General features: G+C 38.7%; 1 protein-coding gene across 1 annotated transcript; it reads right to left on the reverse strand.

Moving 5' to 3' along the window:
* Positions 1 to 303: 303 nt before the first annotated feature.
* Positions 304 to 18,291, reverse strand: SUB1 (SUB1 regulator of transcription). The gene is made up of 5 exons (XM_069556129.1): positions 18,149 to 18,291; positions 15,534 to 15,606; positions 12,755 to 12,877; positions 4,878 to 4,986; positions 304 to 3,244 (listed from the first exon to the last, which is right to left on the reverse strand). The coding sequence occupies exons 2-5, from the start codon at positions 15,603 to 15,605 to the stop codon at positions 3,165 to 3,167; spliced, it is 384 nt and encodes a 127-aa protein (XP_069412230.1). The 5' UTR covers position 15,606; positions 18,149 to 18,291; the 3' UTR covers positions 304 to 3,164.
* Positions 18,292 to 18,951: the final 660 nt, after the last annotated feature.

Raw genomic sequence — 18,951 nt, forward strand, 5'->3', positions numbered from 1 at the left:
GAAGGGAAAAACAGTCTTTATAAATTAATTATAACAAGGAATAATCAGACCGCAAAGCACTCATACAGGTAAAAGAGGCCATATATACCTTAATATTTTTCATTTTTCCATTTGGATCAAGTAAATGAAAACAGACAGGACCTTATCACCCAGTCCCAGAGGTCCTTAGACGATTTAACACTCAAAGGCTAATTCACATTCCAAAGCATTCACAGAGAAAAGGTGTCCTAGTTAACAAAACCTATTCAACGGATAACTTTGCCATTCACCTTCCGGTTTGTGAAACTGGGATGACACAGAGGGCACATTTCTTGTTTTTATTTCAACATTTAAAATATTCACAGATGCAGTATTATATTCATCGACATCTCCATGGAAGATGTACCAAACAAAGCAGACAGGTATTCCACAAGTACAGAATTACATATTTGTTAACCATGTGAATGTTTACCACTAGAGTTTATCTAGAAAAACACCACTTTAAAAAAGAAAAAAAAAGCAAAAAGTGTTTTGAGTGTTTCTCTGAATTTCCATAAAAAGTGAGTTGCAAGTAATTTCAGGAGACATCCTAGGTATTAGCACTTTTAAATTTCAGAATTTCATAGTACTCTTCTAATATACCCCCATCAGGAACACGTAATAATCAATACACAGCTCTTTCACTTTTCCCCTCAATAGCCAAGCCAGGATGTACCCTTTTTTCCTGTCTTTCTTCCTAAACACATTATGTGGAATAGGCTGATCATCACAGCATTTTGACTGGCTAACGACGTAGGAGCATTCTTCTTTATAAAGAAGTTCTTAGGCATTTATGAAGCAAAACAAGAACAAAATTATAAGAGTTTTTTTCTAGTGGCTGTTCTTTAAATAAAATGCCAAGAGCCCTGGAAATTGGTCAGATGCTACTTGTAGTTTAAAAAAACACAGAGGAAAAATTCATTAAGAGAGGGCCTGCTACTGCACACATTCAAGGGCTGATGTGAATTCAATTAATTTTGGCATTACTAGGTAAGAAACCATTGCCTCAAAATGCCATACGTTCTTCCTGGAAGAAATCTTACCAAGAAGGTAAAGTTGAAACAGAAAACATTACCCTATCTTTTCTTTCCAGCACAAGTTATTTTCTCTTCTTTTAACCCAGTTCTCATCCCTTTCATACGAGATTGATAATTTCTGTATATTATATATTCAGTAATATATCAAAATGAATTTACCAAGAACCTTATCAAAACTCTGCCAGAGAAACACTCCTTAGGTAAAAGTGTTAATGACAATGTTAAACAGCTAGAAAATGCCTAGGTAACAGATTTCAGCACCATCTCTGTACTAGCAGATTGTTTCAAAATGTACGTACCTCCTAATTTCACATAAACCTACGAAAGCTACCCATTATTCCCTTTTCATTTATACCAAAATCAGAGTTATACGTTCTAACTACCCTTTCTGTATATATAGGAATTTACAAATCTACCCAATTCAGTTACTGTTCCCAAATGAGGGGGAAGTTTTCAAACAAGTATGATTTGTCTAAAATACATATTCTGAACACTTTGGTACCTATTATGTGATATAGGCTAAAATATCAGAAAGGAGGATTTATTTCCTCAATTAATGCACATATTAGGGTTACTGCTTAAAAACATTTCTAAAAAAAATCTTTAAAATGTCAAAGAAACATAGCTGCCAGAAAAAAAAAAAGTAACTCCATGTGACCTGGCAGATGGTTTTGAAATAAGTCCTTGACAATTCTACTATAAAATGTTTTAGACGTAGTAATCAAACTTGGTATTATAGTGCAACTCTCTGATATGGCAGTAACCATTTGTGACTTGCTACCAAATGTCAGAAACAATTTTTCACATCTTTAAACTTTTCTTTTTAACTGTTCTATCTAGAACTATTTCACTGCCGCCTTAATCTGTTACAGTTCCTTTACATTCTAAGGCACACCATGCCCTACTTATTGCTACAAAACCCCTGAAATCTGTGCCTCAGCCTATTTCTGCTTCATCATTATGGCTCAATGAAAATCAATTCAGAGTGCCTGCTAAAACTTAGTAACATTAAGTCTAGAATGCCATTGTCCAGTAGATAAACTGCAAAAGAACCAAGTCTACTGAAGCAAAGGCCAAAAATCACAAATATGTGCTCAATATGCTCTTTCCCCTAAAAACTGACATTTACTATGACAGTTAAGCTCAGTGATATCTCTGGCTGTCCATAATCCATACTCAATGTTATAAAATAAAATGTTAGGCCAGTAAGCTTTCATTATTTCTATTAAATCCTAGTCTAATGTAACAATATCTGATTTTATAGATATCATCCCATGGTGAGTATGTATAATAAGTGAAAGCAAATCAGACACCTAAGTTATTATTTTCTGCAGACTAAGCAATAAGATAACAACTACACAGAATACTACAGGTTATGACATACATTTACTTGCTCGGAGTTTTCAAACAAGCTATGTTGTTTATCAAACTATATCTCCTAATACTTAACACAGTAGAATTAGTAATTGTAGTTCTCATATATTTTACTTACAAGTACCTTATTGAGATAACTAACATTTTGACAGTTTCAAACTTTCCAAATTAGCACAACATATTCAAGAGAAAGAGCAAAGGCAAAATGAAAATTGAACATGACAAGATAGTTATTAGAAAGAAACAAAAGTGAGGAAAAAAGGGGAAAGTGAAATATCACTGAGGTCGGGGGAAAAAAAAACAAGTCCAGACATCTGATTAGAACAGATCAACTATGAATTTCACAAATCACAAGTTTATAAATTCAATGCAAAGCAAACCCTTTTGAACGGAAAGGCTGAGCTGAAACTAAAAGGTAGATAAAACTGTTATTTTTGGCCTTAAACAGTACCAACTCTTCTGATCAAAGAAGGCCACAACAGTTAAGATTGTATTACTTGATTTTATTTTACACTAGGTGGTGGACACAAAAGCAAGCCTCCTTAATAAAACTGACAATCAGCTTCACTCAGAACATTTTTAATAATGCACATTTAAAAAAAAGTATTCATCTTACAAATTGTTCTGCAATCCAAATATACAACAGCTTGGAAAACAATGTTTAGAAAACAAAAGCCAATGTAAAAAGACAGATTAAAACAACTAGAACAGTACAGGTTTTATATGGCTCTGATTTTACAGTTTTCTTACTGCATCATCAATGTCAGAAATCTGTTCCTTCAGCTGGCTCCATTGTTCAGGATTTAAAGATATACCTAAAAAAATGTTTAAAAATCAAAAGTTAAAAAAATCTACTTAAGCTCTTTTGAGGATTTTCTACTTCCAACTAAAATACTGTTTTATCAAAATTGCCATTTCAAATGGCACAATGGCACACTAAGAATCAAATCTCTTACATTTATTTGTCATATTCATCACAATTACTTTTGTAGGTCCATCCTTCTATCCAGTTTTACTTTCAACACCACATCCTACATAATGCCTATTATACCCAGTGAGAACAAATAATGATTTGAAGATCTGGCTCACAAATGCTTACAAACTAGCAGGCTACGTGGCCAAGCTTATATTTGGTTTGTGACACCCCATTTCTACAACCAGCTGTTTCCAACATTTGCTCACAATTTCCACAGGAATTCAGCATGAATGACTTTGTGCTTTCTTCCAGAAGCACTCATTTCACTCTGGAAAAAGCCCTGAGACATGGCCCATGAACTTTCTAAATCATGCATACTGGGTTAAGCGTGCACTCTGGAGTCATGCTGCCAAGGTTCAAATACCAGCCTCACTGTCACTAACTCCATTAAACCTCAGTTTCCTCACCTGTAAAAAGATGCTTATAACGCAAATAGCTGTTGTGAAAAATTAGCCAAAGTGAATAAAATCTCAGCATATCACCTGACAAACATTTAAAATTAGCTAATGACATGTTGTTCCTATTTAAGATGAAAAAGTATGAACAGAAAGTACTTTGTACTTTAAACTTCTTGTGTTCTATTCCTTGACACATACAAAGAGAGAAACTAGAAATGGAAGAATTAATAAATTTCTCAAAAAACTGCTAGGAGGCCGTGGAATTGAGAAGGAGGAGGAGAATGTATTGGGACAACACTGAGGAAGGATTAATCAATCACTTTAGTAAATGTTTACAGTAACAAGAAATTTGCCATTGGCTACATTGGGGCAATTTGAATGATCAACCCAAAAGTGGCCTAAAGAAGAAAAGGGTGTGAAAACAAAGGTTTTAAGTTTAATAAAGTCAAAATTCAATGAGGCAACCATGGTGCTTTTCAAAATGGCATGCGGGCAAAATAGGAAAAAATAAGGAGGCATTTTTCATTAGCTAAGGATCAACCTAAAGCAGCTAACCAGCCAAATATAAGGATTTGTATTGGTACACAAATATTCTCTTGCTGTTTCATGAAAGAAAGTGTGCTTTTGTGATGATGCCATGCTTGGGACTGGATGAAGCACAAATGGAGGACATTTGTGCTTTAGGATATCACCCTAAAGAATATCCTTTGGAGATGAATCCGAAGTCAACGCTGTAGATCAGGATTTTCCATTCCAGCTGTTATACTTTCCCAGTGTCCCCACTCTAGTTCGGAACTGAGGTCATCTTCTTAAAGACCCATTCAAATTAATAATAAAGTGGCAGCCAACTAAAGTGATACTAGGGGTATTACTGGGGGAGGAGAAGGTATTTCAACAGCTATATTTAAGACATCTCATAAAGTAAGTTAAATGTCCAAAAACGCTATACAAGACAAAGAGAATCTTTCAGGACCTATTCACTGCCAACATTATTCCAATTTCAAATAAAGTCCAAACAATTTCAAGCTTACATAATCCCAATATTAGGACCAAATTTAGGAAATTAAACCTTACCTTTTCTTCCTGGTTTCATTTCACCTTCTGGATCCATCCAATATTCTCTGATATCAATTAAGACTTTCCCTTTAAAGTCCCGAACACTAACATACCTCATTTTCCCAATCTACAAAAGGAAAAAAAACATAAAACAGCTGTTTAACAATGATATCCATATTTATATTCTCACTTGCTGCACACTCACTCTACTTCTAAACACAAAAATAATTACAGTTCTCGATATCAACACTACATCAAAGGAGCTATCACTGTTAAAAAAGAAATCTTTCTAAGAAGATGAAACAAAGTACATGTCACATTTACAATCATTTTTACATTAAATGTGGGACATACATTAATGAAATTACTTTGCTTTAAAAGAGAAGGAAATACTGTCACATGGTACAACATGCATGAACCTTGAGATCTTATGCTAAGTGAAATAAGCCCATCACAAAAAGCTTCATACTGGATGATTCCATTTAACATGAGCTACCTGGAGTAGTCAGGCCATATAGAAAGTAGAATGGTGGTTACCAGGGGCTAGGGATAGGGAGGGGAGAAGGCAATGGCACCCCACTCCAGTACTCTTGCCTGGACAATCCCATGAACGGAGGAGCCTGGGGGGCTGCAGTCCATGGGGTCGCTGAGAGTCGGACACGACTGAGCGACTTCATTTTCACTTTTCACTTTCATGCATGGGAGAAGGAAATGGCAACCCACTCCAGTGGTCTTGCCTGGAGAATCCCAGGGACGGGGGAGCCTGGTGGGCTGCCGTCTATGGGGTCGCACAGAGTTGGACACGACAAGCGACACGCAGCAGCAGCAGGGATAGGGAGAAAGGGGGAGTTGTTATGTAATAGTTTTACAAGATGAAAAAGCTCTGGAAATGTGTTTCACAACAAACGTGAAAATATTTAATATCACTGTATGCTTAAAAATGGGGAAGATGGTTAAGTTTTATGTTGTCTTTTTTTTTATAATAAAAATCATGAGAAAGCAAAATCTAGTACAAACTACAACCATAGGAATCCACAGACTCGCCCAGCTACGCTGGTTTAGCAATCATTCTGAATATAAGAATCCAAAGTTCCAGTCAATGGGAACAAGAGAGCTTTTTCTTTTAGACATTCATTTCATATGACATTTTAACACACTCTACTTACAGTCTAAAACTGAGAATTTAGAACCTTTCATAGAAAACTATTTTTCAAAAATCTATTGCTGCCTAACTACCAATGGCACAGGGAAGGAAAAGGTTTTACTCAACAGTGACTACAAGCACTTTCCAACATATCTTATGCTGCTGCAATGTACTGTCTAGCACGTAAGCTAAGAAATTACACTTTCTAGTCAAAACCTCTACTCTCTCTACCTACCTCTTACCCATTTTAAACCTACTCTTCACTCTTACTAACTTAAAATACTAGCTATGATTTTGTGCTTAAGACACATCAAAAAGTTCCTTTCCTTACAAATCTGGGTCCCTTCATTATTAATCCCTTTTATCGGGATTGTGCTAACACAAGTACACACTTACGGCTTTCGCCTTGCCTGTGATGTGCTCAAGCTGCCTTTTCTTATCTCAGATATTATTCATTTTGCTTTAGTTTTTCATTCTCAAATAAGTTTCTTGTCCTATTGGTGTGACCCCTACTTTCAGGGTATGTCTCATGCTTTGTGGAGAAAATACAGTCCATTAAGTATGGATAAATGCCTTAAATCTCTTACCCACATCATCATGAATTCCTAAGTTCTATACCTTTTGTATCCCATTTCTTCCATATATAGTTGACCCTTGGAACAACTCGGGGGGGTTAATCCAAGCATAAATTATAGCCAGGTCCTCCACATCTGAGGATTAAACCAACAACAAATCATGAAGTATTTAGTACTGAAAACTATCCATGTATAACTGGACCCAGGCAGTTCAACTCTGCACTGTATTGTACATTCTTTCCCTTTCCACTGGTTTCGTATCTACCATTTCCAGACAGGTTCCATCTTCCCTTTCTAAAGTTACCAGTGATCTTACTGTCAGTATTAATGGCTTATTTTTTACAGTCCTCTTTGTATCCCTAGTGCCTGTCATATTGGGTTCCCAGCAAACTGTTTTAACGGATGAATTAAATAAGACCAAAGTAATTATCACAGTGAAACTCCCAACAGTGATTTATAATATTGACTTAAATGAATACGTAAAGTTATCTTAGGCACCTACAGCACTGACGTGAACACCATTTCATTCTGGTTTTGTGGTAAGCCCATGTGACAGATGAATAGATAAAATACACTAAAAACCTCCAAAATTAATACTGATTAGGTAAGTCAACTCTGCATTCAGTGTGGGCTTGAGCAGTAGAAGAGACTGCAAGTGGTGAAATCTGACCCTGAAAAACTACAAGCCATTACTTAAGGAAAAAGTGATGAGGAATAGACAAAGGAAAGGAGAAAGACACAATACTGATCAAGGATTCAGGGATACAGATTCAAGGATAGGGTGAATAGATGGAGCAAATACTGAAAAGGACTTGAAATACCAGTAAGAGAATTCTGAAGCCTTTATGTAGGTCTTTGGAATAAGAACCAAAAAAACAAAGAAAAACAAAGGAGAATAACACCACCTTTTCTGCAAATCTTCCTTTTATTCCTGAGAAATCTGATGTAGAAAATGGTTACAACTTTAAAATCTCACTAGGAAAAAAAATTAAAGATCAAGACCAAAAGCAATCTATTTTTTAAAAAAGACAATGTAAGTATATGAATGGCATTTTAAATGCCATTCTTAAATTAATAATAATACTCAGTCTTAAATTAATAATAATACTCAGTTATTTTATGTAACCAGCATGGCACAATGCAGTTAACACTACACACTGTCGGTAGCTATGTTAACTCCTACCTCGATCGCTAGAAGCTTCTCACAAGCGTCCTCACCCACAATTTCAATGACGTGCATAACTGTTTTTGTTTGCCAAAGACGAACTTAAAGAGGTCTTTTCTTCCTCCCAAACATGGCTGACCATCAATCTGAAGTCCGTAAACATTTTTCAAATAATTTGTGATTGTAATAAATAAATTATTTTAAGTAGGGAAAAAGTATAGATCAATAAACTGACACTAAAATTTGGCAAAAATGCTTCAGAGAACACCAGCACCAAAGAACTGTGGGGGTGAAAAGGAAAAGAAAGCCTGATGACACAGAATGATGCTGCTCCACCAAAATCTGAAACTTACTGCAAAACTTACTGTGCATTTTTTATACGCTCCCTTAATATATCCAGCATCCACTTTAACACAAATCTCCAAAGAGGGACCCTACAGAAAACTGCACTGTGTTTATTCCATAACTTTTCATTCTCCCAGTCCAAAGCAGCAAATCCACAGCACACACATTCATCCCAGAGCTTAAGTGATAGACACTAGAGGGAAAAGAGAGCACGCTTCGCCCCTGACATCAGGAATAAACCAAGGTGTCTGCTCTCACCACTTCTTTTCAATACTGTTCCGGAAGTAATAGCAATAAAGCAAGAAAAAGGATGATATAAAAGCAGACAAAATCATCAACAGAGAAAATTGTAACACATCATTAAAAATATATATTTCACATTTATAAAATATAGAATGTTATAATTTACATATATTATGTAACATATTTATTTTTAGCAACGAATGACTAGAAAATAATGTTAGGAAATAATACATTTGAGATAGAATCAAAACACACAAAATGCTTTGGAATAAATTTGACAGAAGATATAACAGAAAAATTACAAAACAGAAATTCAAAAAGATCTAAATTAATGGAGAAAGATACCAATATGATCAAGTTGCAGATTTTTTCCAAGCTGTTCTTCAGCTTTCCCGATCCCAATCAAAATCCCAGTAGACTTTATAAAAACTGAAGAACTGATTATAAAATGTGTATGTAAATACAAAATACATAGAATAGCAAAAATAATTCTGAAGGTGAAAAACGAACAATGTTTAAGGACTTACGCTACCTGACTGCAAAATTCACCATAAAAGTACAGTAATTAAGACAGTGTGGTACTGAAGTAAAGACAGGCATACAGATCAATGGAATACAACAGAGTTTAGAAATAGATATTTTACATATTTACTGATTTTCTTTATAAATATCCAAGGTGAGTCAACAGGAAAAGAACAGTCTTCAACAAACGGTAATAGAACAACTAGATTATCTGTACAGGGGTGAAAAATGAGTCTCAACAACTACCTCACACTACACACAGAGAAAACTAATTCTACTAGTTAATTTTCTAATGAGCAGACCTATTCTATTAGTGACCTATTTCTAATTAGTGACCTATTCTCAAAAGATGAGTATTTAGTTTTGTTTTTTTTTAATCTTGTCTTACGGCTACTCCAAACAATTTTAATTTAGATTTTAGATTTGTCTTTGGTAAAGTGTACCTGATAACCTGGATCCTTAAAGATTCTAGCAATCTCTAACAAAGTTCCACTCTGGAAGCTATTTTCTAGGCATTTTCTTGGCAAATGAAAAACATAGAAAACATATAGTACTATTTTTAAAATTAAATAAAACTTATTACAAATTTACAAAATACAATGAGAGTAACTGATTTTCCTTTTAAAAACCCCATCCTGCACCTTTCTAATAAATTATCAAACCATTGTTACTAATAAAGTCTTCATTTTATATAACGAATGTACTCACTCTAACATGCTTTGGATTCAAATTAAAAGTCAGTATTAACCACCAAAATATTTTTCTACGGCCAAAATACCATTTCAAGGAAAAGGCTCTAATGGCAGAAATTAAATGTTGTATTATCTCTTCAGTCAATCAATCCTAAAGGAAATCAACCCTGAATATTCATTGGAAGGACTGATGCTGAAGCTCCAATACTTTTGCCACCTGATGCGAAGAGCTGACTCATTGGAAAAGACCCTGATGCTGGGAAAGATTGAGGGCAGGAGGAGAAGGGGACGACAGAGGATGAGATGGTTGGATGGCATCAACTCAATGGACATGAGTCTGAACAAGCTCCAGGAGATGACAGGACAGGGAAGCCCGGTGTGCTGCATTCCATGGGGTTGCAAAGAATCAGACTCGACCTAGCAACTGAACAATAACAATTCTCTTAGAATGCCTACACAGACTACTTTCACAGACTAGATCTTGAAAAGTCACTCTGAAAATAAGGCCTATGTCCCTCCCAGAGGCACTTTCAAAAGAATGGGGCATCTATAAGTAGCCTTTCAGGCTTGGGATCCTTTCAAATGAAGGTTTAAGAACTGAACTCACTTCTTTTTGGTGAGATAACCTCCCCATAATAAAAGAACTAGTTTCCCCAGCCTGCTCTAATATAATAAAATCTCTAAACGTGGGTCCTGGTTTATCTGTACAAACAAGGGTAAGGCAGACAAGATAAAATCCACTAAGAGGCTACAGAGGCTCTATTATTATCCAAGTATAAGTAGGCATATAGCAAACAGAACTGATCAGAGAAAAGCCCAAGATAGTTGCAAGTAAATACTTGAAAGAAGTCTGTATCTTTAGTATAAACATTAAGTTGAAATATTCCAAAGTATTCCTTCATTCTATACAGGGGGAAAGGCTATGAAAGGAAGTGATACTCTCTTGCAGATTTTACATTTCATTCTGCCCCTTAAAATAGCTTTCAAGTGCACTTAAGAGAAAGTTCAACTCCTAAAAATGGCCTCCCAATAGGAAAGCCCTACAAGAGCTGACCCTTCACCTTCTTTACCAACTAGACCTCCTCCCTACACTCTCAGCCAACCTTCCTGCACAATCCAAGCTCCTTCCCACTTCAAGGCATCTGCACAATGCCCTCTACTTTGAAAATGCTTTCCTCTCCCCCACACTTGGCACAGCTGGCTGCTCCTTTATGTCGTAAACTTCAAATGTCACTTCCTCAGGAAAGATTCTCAGCATTTTCTCACTCATAATCATCTGCACTTTAACTTCTCAGCCTTTATCATAGTTTTAATCATATTGTCTACTCAAATAAATGAGGGCCCTTTCATAATTCTTCCTTACAAACAGCAATTTATGTTCTCTATCGAATTAGTCTACTCCTAGTACCTCTAAAATATACAACAGTCCGAAGACTAAAGCCCATAAGTAAATAATCTGCACTTTGTCATTTTTTACATAATTTTTTATTTTAAAATGTATGTATTTAAAATGTACAACTTGATTCAATATTCAGACACTCAGAGTGAAAAAACTACTAGTATATTCAAGCTAACACATTACCATTTTTCGCATGACTGGTACATCTGAAAATCCACCTGCTGCTGCTGCTGCTAAGTCGCTTCAGTCATGTCCAACTCTGTGCAACCCCATAGAGGCTCCCCCGTCCCTGGGATTCTCCAGGCAAGAACACTGGAGTGGGTTGCCATTTCCTTCTCCAATGCATGAAAGTAAAAAGTGAAAGTGAAGATGCTCAGTCGTGTCCAACTCTTAGCAACCCCATGGACTGCAGCCTACCAGGCTCCTCCATCTATGGGATTTTCCAGGCAAGAGAACTAGAGTGAAAATCCACTTAGTACAGTTCAAATGTTCATTACAGTGTTAAATACAGTTATCATGTGTCTTATTTCTTAATCCAGACATATAACAAGGCAAAATTAAATAAAAACATCCAATTTCTAGTTTCCCATTCTCACCTTAATACTGGTACTCTGTCTTTCAAGGACATCACTAACTTTTTCAAAAGGGTGCACACACACACACACAAGTCTCGCTTTCTAATAAAAACATGTTTGCATTCTCATCTTGTCCAACCTTCTGGCTTCAACTAATACTAACGTCTCCTTTGTATCTTTTTTATGTTCCCACAAAGTACTTACTTTTTTCTTGTTCCCATTACCACACTCTTCTTACTTTCTTTCACCTTCTCTTACCTATATCCTCTTTTTCCTTCCATCCTAAGTTATCACAAGACATGTACTCAATCACCTCCTCTTCCCTCTCTGGTTTATGCTTACTTCAGTGGAAGGCTTCAGTCAACTGCACTAATGTTTCCCACATGAACATTTCCCAACTAAATCCTCCAGGTGCAAAAGGAAAGACACTTTACCACACTTATAATCAGGTCACAAAGGCCAAACTTAACCACCTTTGCCATTTATCAGTGAAACCATCTCTACTGTCTCAAATTTGAAACCAGTCTTCACTGATTGCTTCATTCCTCCAGTCCACTCTTCCTCACTAGCTCTCTTAATCATCACTATTCCATCCGCTGGGAAAACCATCTAAGCCCTTATCACCTCACATCAATTTATCATCACTGCCTCTCCCATAAATCCTTCTTGCACCACGATGCCAATAACAAGTCTCCCTAAAACAAGATAAGAAACCCAAGGGAAAAAGCTGTATCAGTAATTTCATCAAAGCCCTCTAACGTATTTCCCTCACTACTCAACCTTATTTCTAACCCCCCACCCCACCCAATATATAAACAGAAGGCTCACTTTCTCATTTACCTTTTCTGTTATCAAGCCAAAATCAGGCAGGTCATATCGCAGTCTCCCCTCCAGTAGTATCCTATCCACAGTGCACAGCCCAGTGCCAGACCTAGCTCCTCCAGTCTTCTCTATGAATGTGCAGTTTTCAATCTTTCTTCTTTTGATTCCTCTAACTTTTAAACTCCCTTTGTTCTAAATACAGCAAAATCACTGAACTCTAGATCGTAACAAAAATCTAGCATCATATAAATTGCTTTCATTTCTACCAACTTCTTCTTATATTTCAAGGACTATCCTTAGTCAAGAGAATAATATACAGAAGAGATTAGTAGGCCTTATCAGATGAGGTACTTTTCATATTCTTCAGATCAAGCTGGGTTAACACTTCTGGATTAAGGAAATACCAGTTTTACCTGAAACATATTATCATCTCTGCTGCTGCTGCTCTGCTTGGAGGATGACAGCGCTCTGGAAGTTTCACCAGTTTTTTGCTTCTTTACAGGTTTTTCGGGAGCAACTTGCTTTTTCCTCTTCAGCTTGAAAGAAAAGCAAAAATATAGTTAAAATTTGCATAAGAACAAAATGCATTTCAGGTTCAAAAGATTGCATTACTTTTTAAGACTTAGGAGGATCAAAAGATTACAATTATTAATAAAAAATCATCAATATATACACAGGCAAGTTTTAAGTTTTCCCTGACAACAGAACTATGAAACTAACACACCACTGTTATCTAGTACAATGTTTTCAAGCTTTTGGGTTTCCTGGGAAACCAAGATACTTCAGGCATTAGAGTGGTATTCACCAGACCAACAGTTATATTATAGACTGGGATCCCATATAAAATTTCTCTGTGAGAAAAAAAAGACTGAGGGGGGCTACTGTTGCTTTTAAATACACTTAAAACTTTTGGAAACCACAAGTCTACTAGTCAGTTATTTTTTACAAAGAAAAACATACTAATTAGAAAGACAACAACCAATTTATGATTATTTATGCCTGCCTATTCCAAAAGGGACTTGGACTTCCCTGATGGTTTAGTGGTTAAGACTCTGTGATCCCACTGCAGGGGGCCGGGGTTCAATCCCTGGTCAGGGAACTAGATCCATCCCACATGCCACAACTAAAAAAAAAAAGAAAAAAATTCTGCATGTCGCAGGAAGACAGAAAATCCCAATTGCCACAACTAAGACCCAGTGCAGCCAAATATATAAAATACTTTAAAAAAAAAAAAAAAAAGGACGAGAAAACCAAAAGGGACTTAAATTGGTTCAGGCAGTTTATGAGTAGGGAAAGCTAAGAAAGCTATTTTGTACTGGAGACCAGAGGTCAACAACTCATCACAAAACTTCCTTATCACAAAAAAATCACTTTAGACAGCAATGTGTTAGACTAGCATTCAAAATCAAAACGTTTTAAAAGCAGCATTACTATAAAAGCTTTTCATATAGACTCATTCTCAAAAAAGAGCTAACAGTCCATGAAAATCAGTAGAGTTCCCAATTCAAACAGTAGAGGGCAGTCATGTTCCTTGAAGTAAAGTGAAAGTGGCTCAGTCGTGTCCAACTCTTTAGGACCCCATGGACTATGCAGTTCATGGAATTCTCCAGGCCAGAATACTGGAGTGGGTAGCTGTTCCCTTCTCCAGGGAATCTTCCCAACCCAGGGATCGAACCCAGGTCTCCCGCATTGCAGGAGGATTCTTTATCAGCTGAGCCCCACCTGGTTCCCCAAGCCCAACAACACTGGAGTGGGTAGCCTATCCCTTTGCCAGCTCATGGATCTTCCCCACCCAGGTGGATTTTCCCGACCCAGGGAATGCAGGGGTCTCCTCCACTGAAGGCAGATTCTTTACCAACTGAGCTCTCAGGGAAGCTTCTTAGTTCCTTAGTGGAAGGTATAAATTATTACTGTTTTACCAAATTATATGATACTAGGCAAAATAAAATGTATATATTTATGTACACAAACCTAAAGAGTGGATTCATCTAATGGAAGTACTTGCAGGATTAACAGTACTGTTTACGATAAACAGCAAAAATTAGCTCACTAAGCAATTACTCTTTTTATCAGTTCTGTATAGTCCCTGTAGACTGGTACATTCCCTGCATGTAAAAGCTCAACAAAGAATCTGTTAAATGAATGTATTCAAATGATATACTGTGCGCAAATTAAAAACTAAAAGACATTTCCTTCTCAAATATAGCTATGCATGCTCTTTGAAGCTTTTTTCAATCTTCCAAGCAAAATTATGATATGTATTTCAAGATCCTCATAGAAGCTCTCTTTTAACTAACACTATTAACTGAGCTCAGAGACACAACTATGTAGCTACTAGGAGATAAAGGACCGTTGTGGAAGAAGCCCTCACTACAGTGTGAGATCTTCAGTTAAGCAGAATGCAGTTAAGCTTACAGCACAATTATCATCTAATGCAGAAAAAGCCTTTTCTATCAAAATGGGTAATTTCATGCTAGCTTTGCTGAGTGCTGATTTAACTAAAAGGAGAGGATCAGAGTAAACAACATTCTAATTTAACGTACCAAGCCAAATTTTATGTAATCTTCAGAGGCTAAGAAGACTATCAAACTGATTTCTGTTTTCAAAAAGTTCATATAATATGGCTCAACTACTACACAGAATGGGATTCCCAGGTAGAAAATCTGCCTGCTAATGCAGGAGACTCGAGTTTGATTTCAGGGTAGAGAAGATCCCCTGGAGGAAGAAATGGCAACCCACTCCAGTATTTTTGCTTAGAAATCCCACGGACAGAGGAGCCTGGCGGGCTACAGCCCATGGGGTTGCAAAGAGTCAGACATGACTTAGAACGCACAAGCACTATAAAGAATACCTACAGTTTAACAAGTCTACTAAGCAATAGCTAATAGTGGCTTTGGCCTAAACTTAGTGCTATTCCCCTGGGGTCTGAGGTAGAGGTTGTAAGGCTCCTAAAAAGCCTCAAAAGGAAACTTGCTGAAGTCAGAAATCTTGCTCAAGTCTGACTTCAGGGTGTGGCCTGCTTGTATACCACAAGCATCTAGGCATTTCAGTCAAGTAGGTCAGGGGCCACCTGCACTTTCAGAAACATCCATCCAGGCTCTCATTTTAAGGTTCTGAGATGCTCTGCTGTCCTTCAGAACCAACACTGCTGAATTAAGTATCACAAAAATGACCTGGAGTAGTAACAGTCACCTTTTTGTCAACTTCACTGTCAGAATCGCTACCGGAAGAGCTTGAAGAAACAAGTTCCTTTGACTTAGGCATTCTGAAAGAAAAATACATTATGTAAATAATTCATAAACTTTTTCATTACCTTCAACTTAACTCTACCCCAAAGATTCAAGAAGTTCCACAGTTCATTCTACCATTGTGGGGCACTAGAATTGTTACACTGAGCACAATGCTATAGAAGTTATGCTCTTAATCTAAAGCTCTTCCATGCTGAAAATAACATGCAGAGGGAAGAGTTCTAAACCCAGCAAAGAACTAAATGTCATACACATCTCATACTCCTACATCTATTTCTTTCTCAAAGTTAGTGGGTCTTTTTATACTTCATTTTAGCAGGGTTAGATGATTATGGATAGGAGTTAGATGTTTACAGATAGAGTACATTGCAAAGACAGCTGACAGCAATCACTGTCAAACCAGGAAGAAATATGAACAATTCTCAGTATTGCTTTTTATTTCCCACCAATGAGACTTACATACAATTATTCATTGCAGGAATTAATCCCAATGTACACATAGCATGGTGGACAACTGTACTATACAGCTGTCTTTATCTAATTAGCTTTATCATTATAGTCATACTTTTCATGTTCTGTATAGGTTCGAGCAAGTTCTGATTCAAAGTTATACATAATTAACGTTCACTTACATTTCACACTGATTTTCTACTCTGAAATGTAACTAAAATTTGAAGAACCTGCTTACGGGCGGGGTAAATCCTTTCCTCCACTTCCTACTATGACCCTAATTCCCTAGATTTTGGAGATCCCCCCAGACAGAGGTACGCAAGCTAGTGCCTTCCCTGTGGAGTTTACAGAGTGCCTGAACCTAAAGCAGAGTCTTGTGCCTCTATGTTTCCCAAATTTCAAGGAATTTCATGCTCTACCTCTTTTCAAAGCACTTGTAATACCAAGTGTTAAAACTCCATGTATTTTCATAGCAAGTATCTTTCGCTCCCTGCATCTCCAATTCAGAAGAGACTGAGCCCTATTAATTTCTATATGCCCTCAAGGGCCCAATATACACAAGAGACACTGTAAATGTTTGCTGAATAAAAGAGAAAAAAAAAGACTTCAACAACCATAAATAATTCAGCTGTGGACTACACTTGCATAGCAATGGCATTCAATGTGTCTCACAAGAGGAGGTCAAGGTAAAAGAAATGGGCCATCCCTACTCTAGCCACTAAATTCAAAAAGCTCAAACCATGCTCCACCCAGCCATGATGATTTTAACTGGCAATTTCTTGATAACAAGAAGAGTAAATTCAGAGGGGAGCCAGCAACGTTCACAACCACATTTTATACATTAATCCAGTTACTGCTCCATTTTACAGCCTAATCTCCAAAATCAATGTAGTTGTTTCTGTATGCTAGCTGCTAATAATGCCAAGAAGCGCTTTTTTTTAGGTAATTAAATTGAACATAACCTATTTTTCACTTTGAAACGGTCAAGGATAACTACACCATCTGCTCATTAAAGGTGCCCGGGGTGGCTAAGATCATTTCAAAGAACCACCTCGTGTTTAACCCAAATAAGTCCCTCCGTCATGAAAACCAGATAATGGTAACTAAACTACTCTTTGAACTACTAACAAAATATATTTTCACTTTTACTTAATGAGCCTTTACTGTTCGGGAGCGGGGAGTGGGGACGGCGTGGCTCGTAATTCAGGCAAAGTAATACTGAATTACGAGTTAACAGTCGTGCGGAATATACAGAAAAAGCAAAAAACAGCTTAAAAAAAAAAGGAAATCTTCGAGTTTTAATAAAGGCCTGGGGGAAGAAGGATTAGAAAATAAGAGGTAAAGATAAACTAGAAGTAAAGGGCACGAGGATTCGGTACCACACGAGGGTGGTAAGCACCCAAACGGGGGAAGCGGGTCCCGGGATGCCAGCAAGCCTCCAGAACCCCGGGACAGGCGATGGCTGGGGCGGTGGGAGACAGGTTGGTCGGAGGGGGCGTAGGAGGCGGCGAAATGCAGAGGAGACGGAGTGGGAAGAGGAGGGACTTGCACCAAGCGCCATTTTCTTCCCTCGAAGAGCTCACTACCCCCCAACACACCAGCCGTTCACTCCTCCACCCACGGACTCCCCCGCCGCACCCCCGGCCTCCTCCGACCCGGTCCGCTCCCTCCCGCCCCTAGAGCGTCCCAGCTCCGGGGAGCAAGGATGAGGACCCCAGAGACGCAGGCCCCGCACGCGCCCCCGCCCGGGACCGGGCCGCTGCTGCATTGTCCCGAGGGTGCCCCGGGCCCCTTCCCGAGGCTCCTCGGCCCCGCCCGGCCGCACCCGCCGCCGGAGATCGCCTCACCCGCTACCCCGGGGCCGATCCCGGGAGCCAGCTTCAGGCGCCAAGGGGCCTGAAACGCGTGCGGCTCGTAGTCCGGGACGGAGGAGGGGGTCCGGAGAGGCCGAGGAAGGGAAGGGGGAGATCAGGCAGCGCCGCCATTTCCTGCGGCCGTGGCCGACAAGGAACCCGGGCGTCAGGCGGAGAGTGGCCGAGCTGGGAAGGTAGGGGTCGGCCGAGCGGTGCTTCGACGGGTAGGGGTGGGGGCGGGGTCCCGTGCACTCACGCTCCGCTCCAGTAGCCGAAGTGCCTGCTGCTCTCTCACTAGCGACTGACAGAGAAACGGAAGTGACGGCAGCAGAGAGACGCCGGCCCCGCCCCGCTGAGACTACGCACACGCGACGGGGCGTGGCTTCCTCGCCAAAACCCGACACCGAAACCCTTTCCAGGGCCTTAAAGGGCCCGTCCCTCATCCTAAACTGAAACCGGGAAAGATGAAGCGAAGATTGGATTTGACTGTGAGTGAAAGAGGGAACGAATTAAACATGAATGACTAGCAACGATGGTCTTTCCAGAGGTCATATATAGATGTGAGAGTTGGACTATAAAGAAAGCTGAGCACCGAAGAATCGATGCTTTTGAACTGTGGTGTTGGAGAAGACTCTTGAGAGTCCCTTGGACTGCAAGGAGATCGGACCAGTCTATCCTTAAGGAAATCAGTCCTGAATATTCACTGGAACGACTGATGCTGAAGCTGAAACTCCAATACTTTGGCCACCTGATGCGAAGAACTGACTCATTTGAAAAAACCCTGATGCTGGGAAAGATTGAAGGCTGGAGAAGAAGGGGACGACAGAGTATGAGATGGTTGGATGGCATCGCCGACTCAATGGACATGAGTTTGAGTAAACTCAGGAGTTGGTGATGGACAGGAAAGCCTGGCGTGCCGCAGTCCATGGGGTCGCAAAGAGTCTGACAAGACTGAGCGACTGAACTGATGAGCACCGTGCTTTGCACTTGTTCCGTTAATGTCTCTGTGTTAAAGTGAAATGTCTGAAGAAAGATCTGAAAAAGAACACTTCTGGCCTA

The sequence above is a fragment of the Ovis canadensis genome, chromosome 16 (genome assembly GCF_042477335.2).
Source record: "Ovis canadensis isolate MfBH-ARS-UI-01 breed Bighorn chromosome 16, ARS-UI_OviCan_v2, whole genome shotgun sequence".
NCBI lineage: Eukaryota > Metazoa > Chordata > Mammalia > Artiodactyla > Bovidae > Ovis > Ovis canadensis.

What these genes read in the sequence shown, in the direction of transcription:
- SUB1 (XM_069556129.1), bottom strand. Translation starts at nt 15,605, where the DNA reads ATGCCTAAGTCAAAGGAACTTGTTTCTTCAAGCTCTTCCGGTAGCGAT. An exon ending in GAGATGATAATATGTTTCAG is followed by an intron (nt 4,987 to 12,754) that starts GTAAAACTGGTA and finishes TTCCTTTTGTAG; the next exon opens with ATTGGGAAAATGAGGTATGT. An exon ending in AATGAAACCAGGAAGAAAAG is followed by an intron (nt 3,245 to 4,877) that starts GTAAGGTTTAAT and finishes ACATTTTTTTAG; the next exon opens with GTATATCTTTAAATCCTGAA.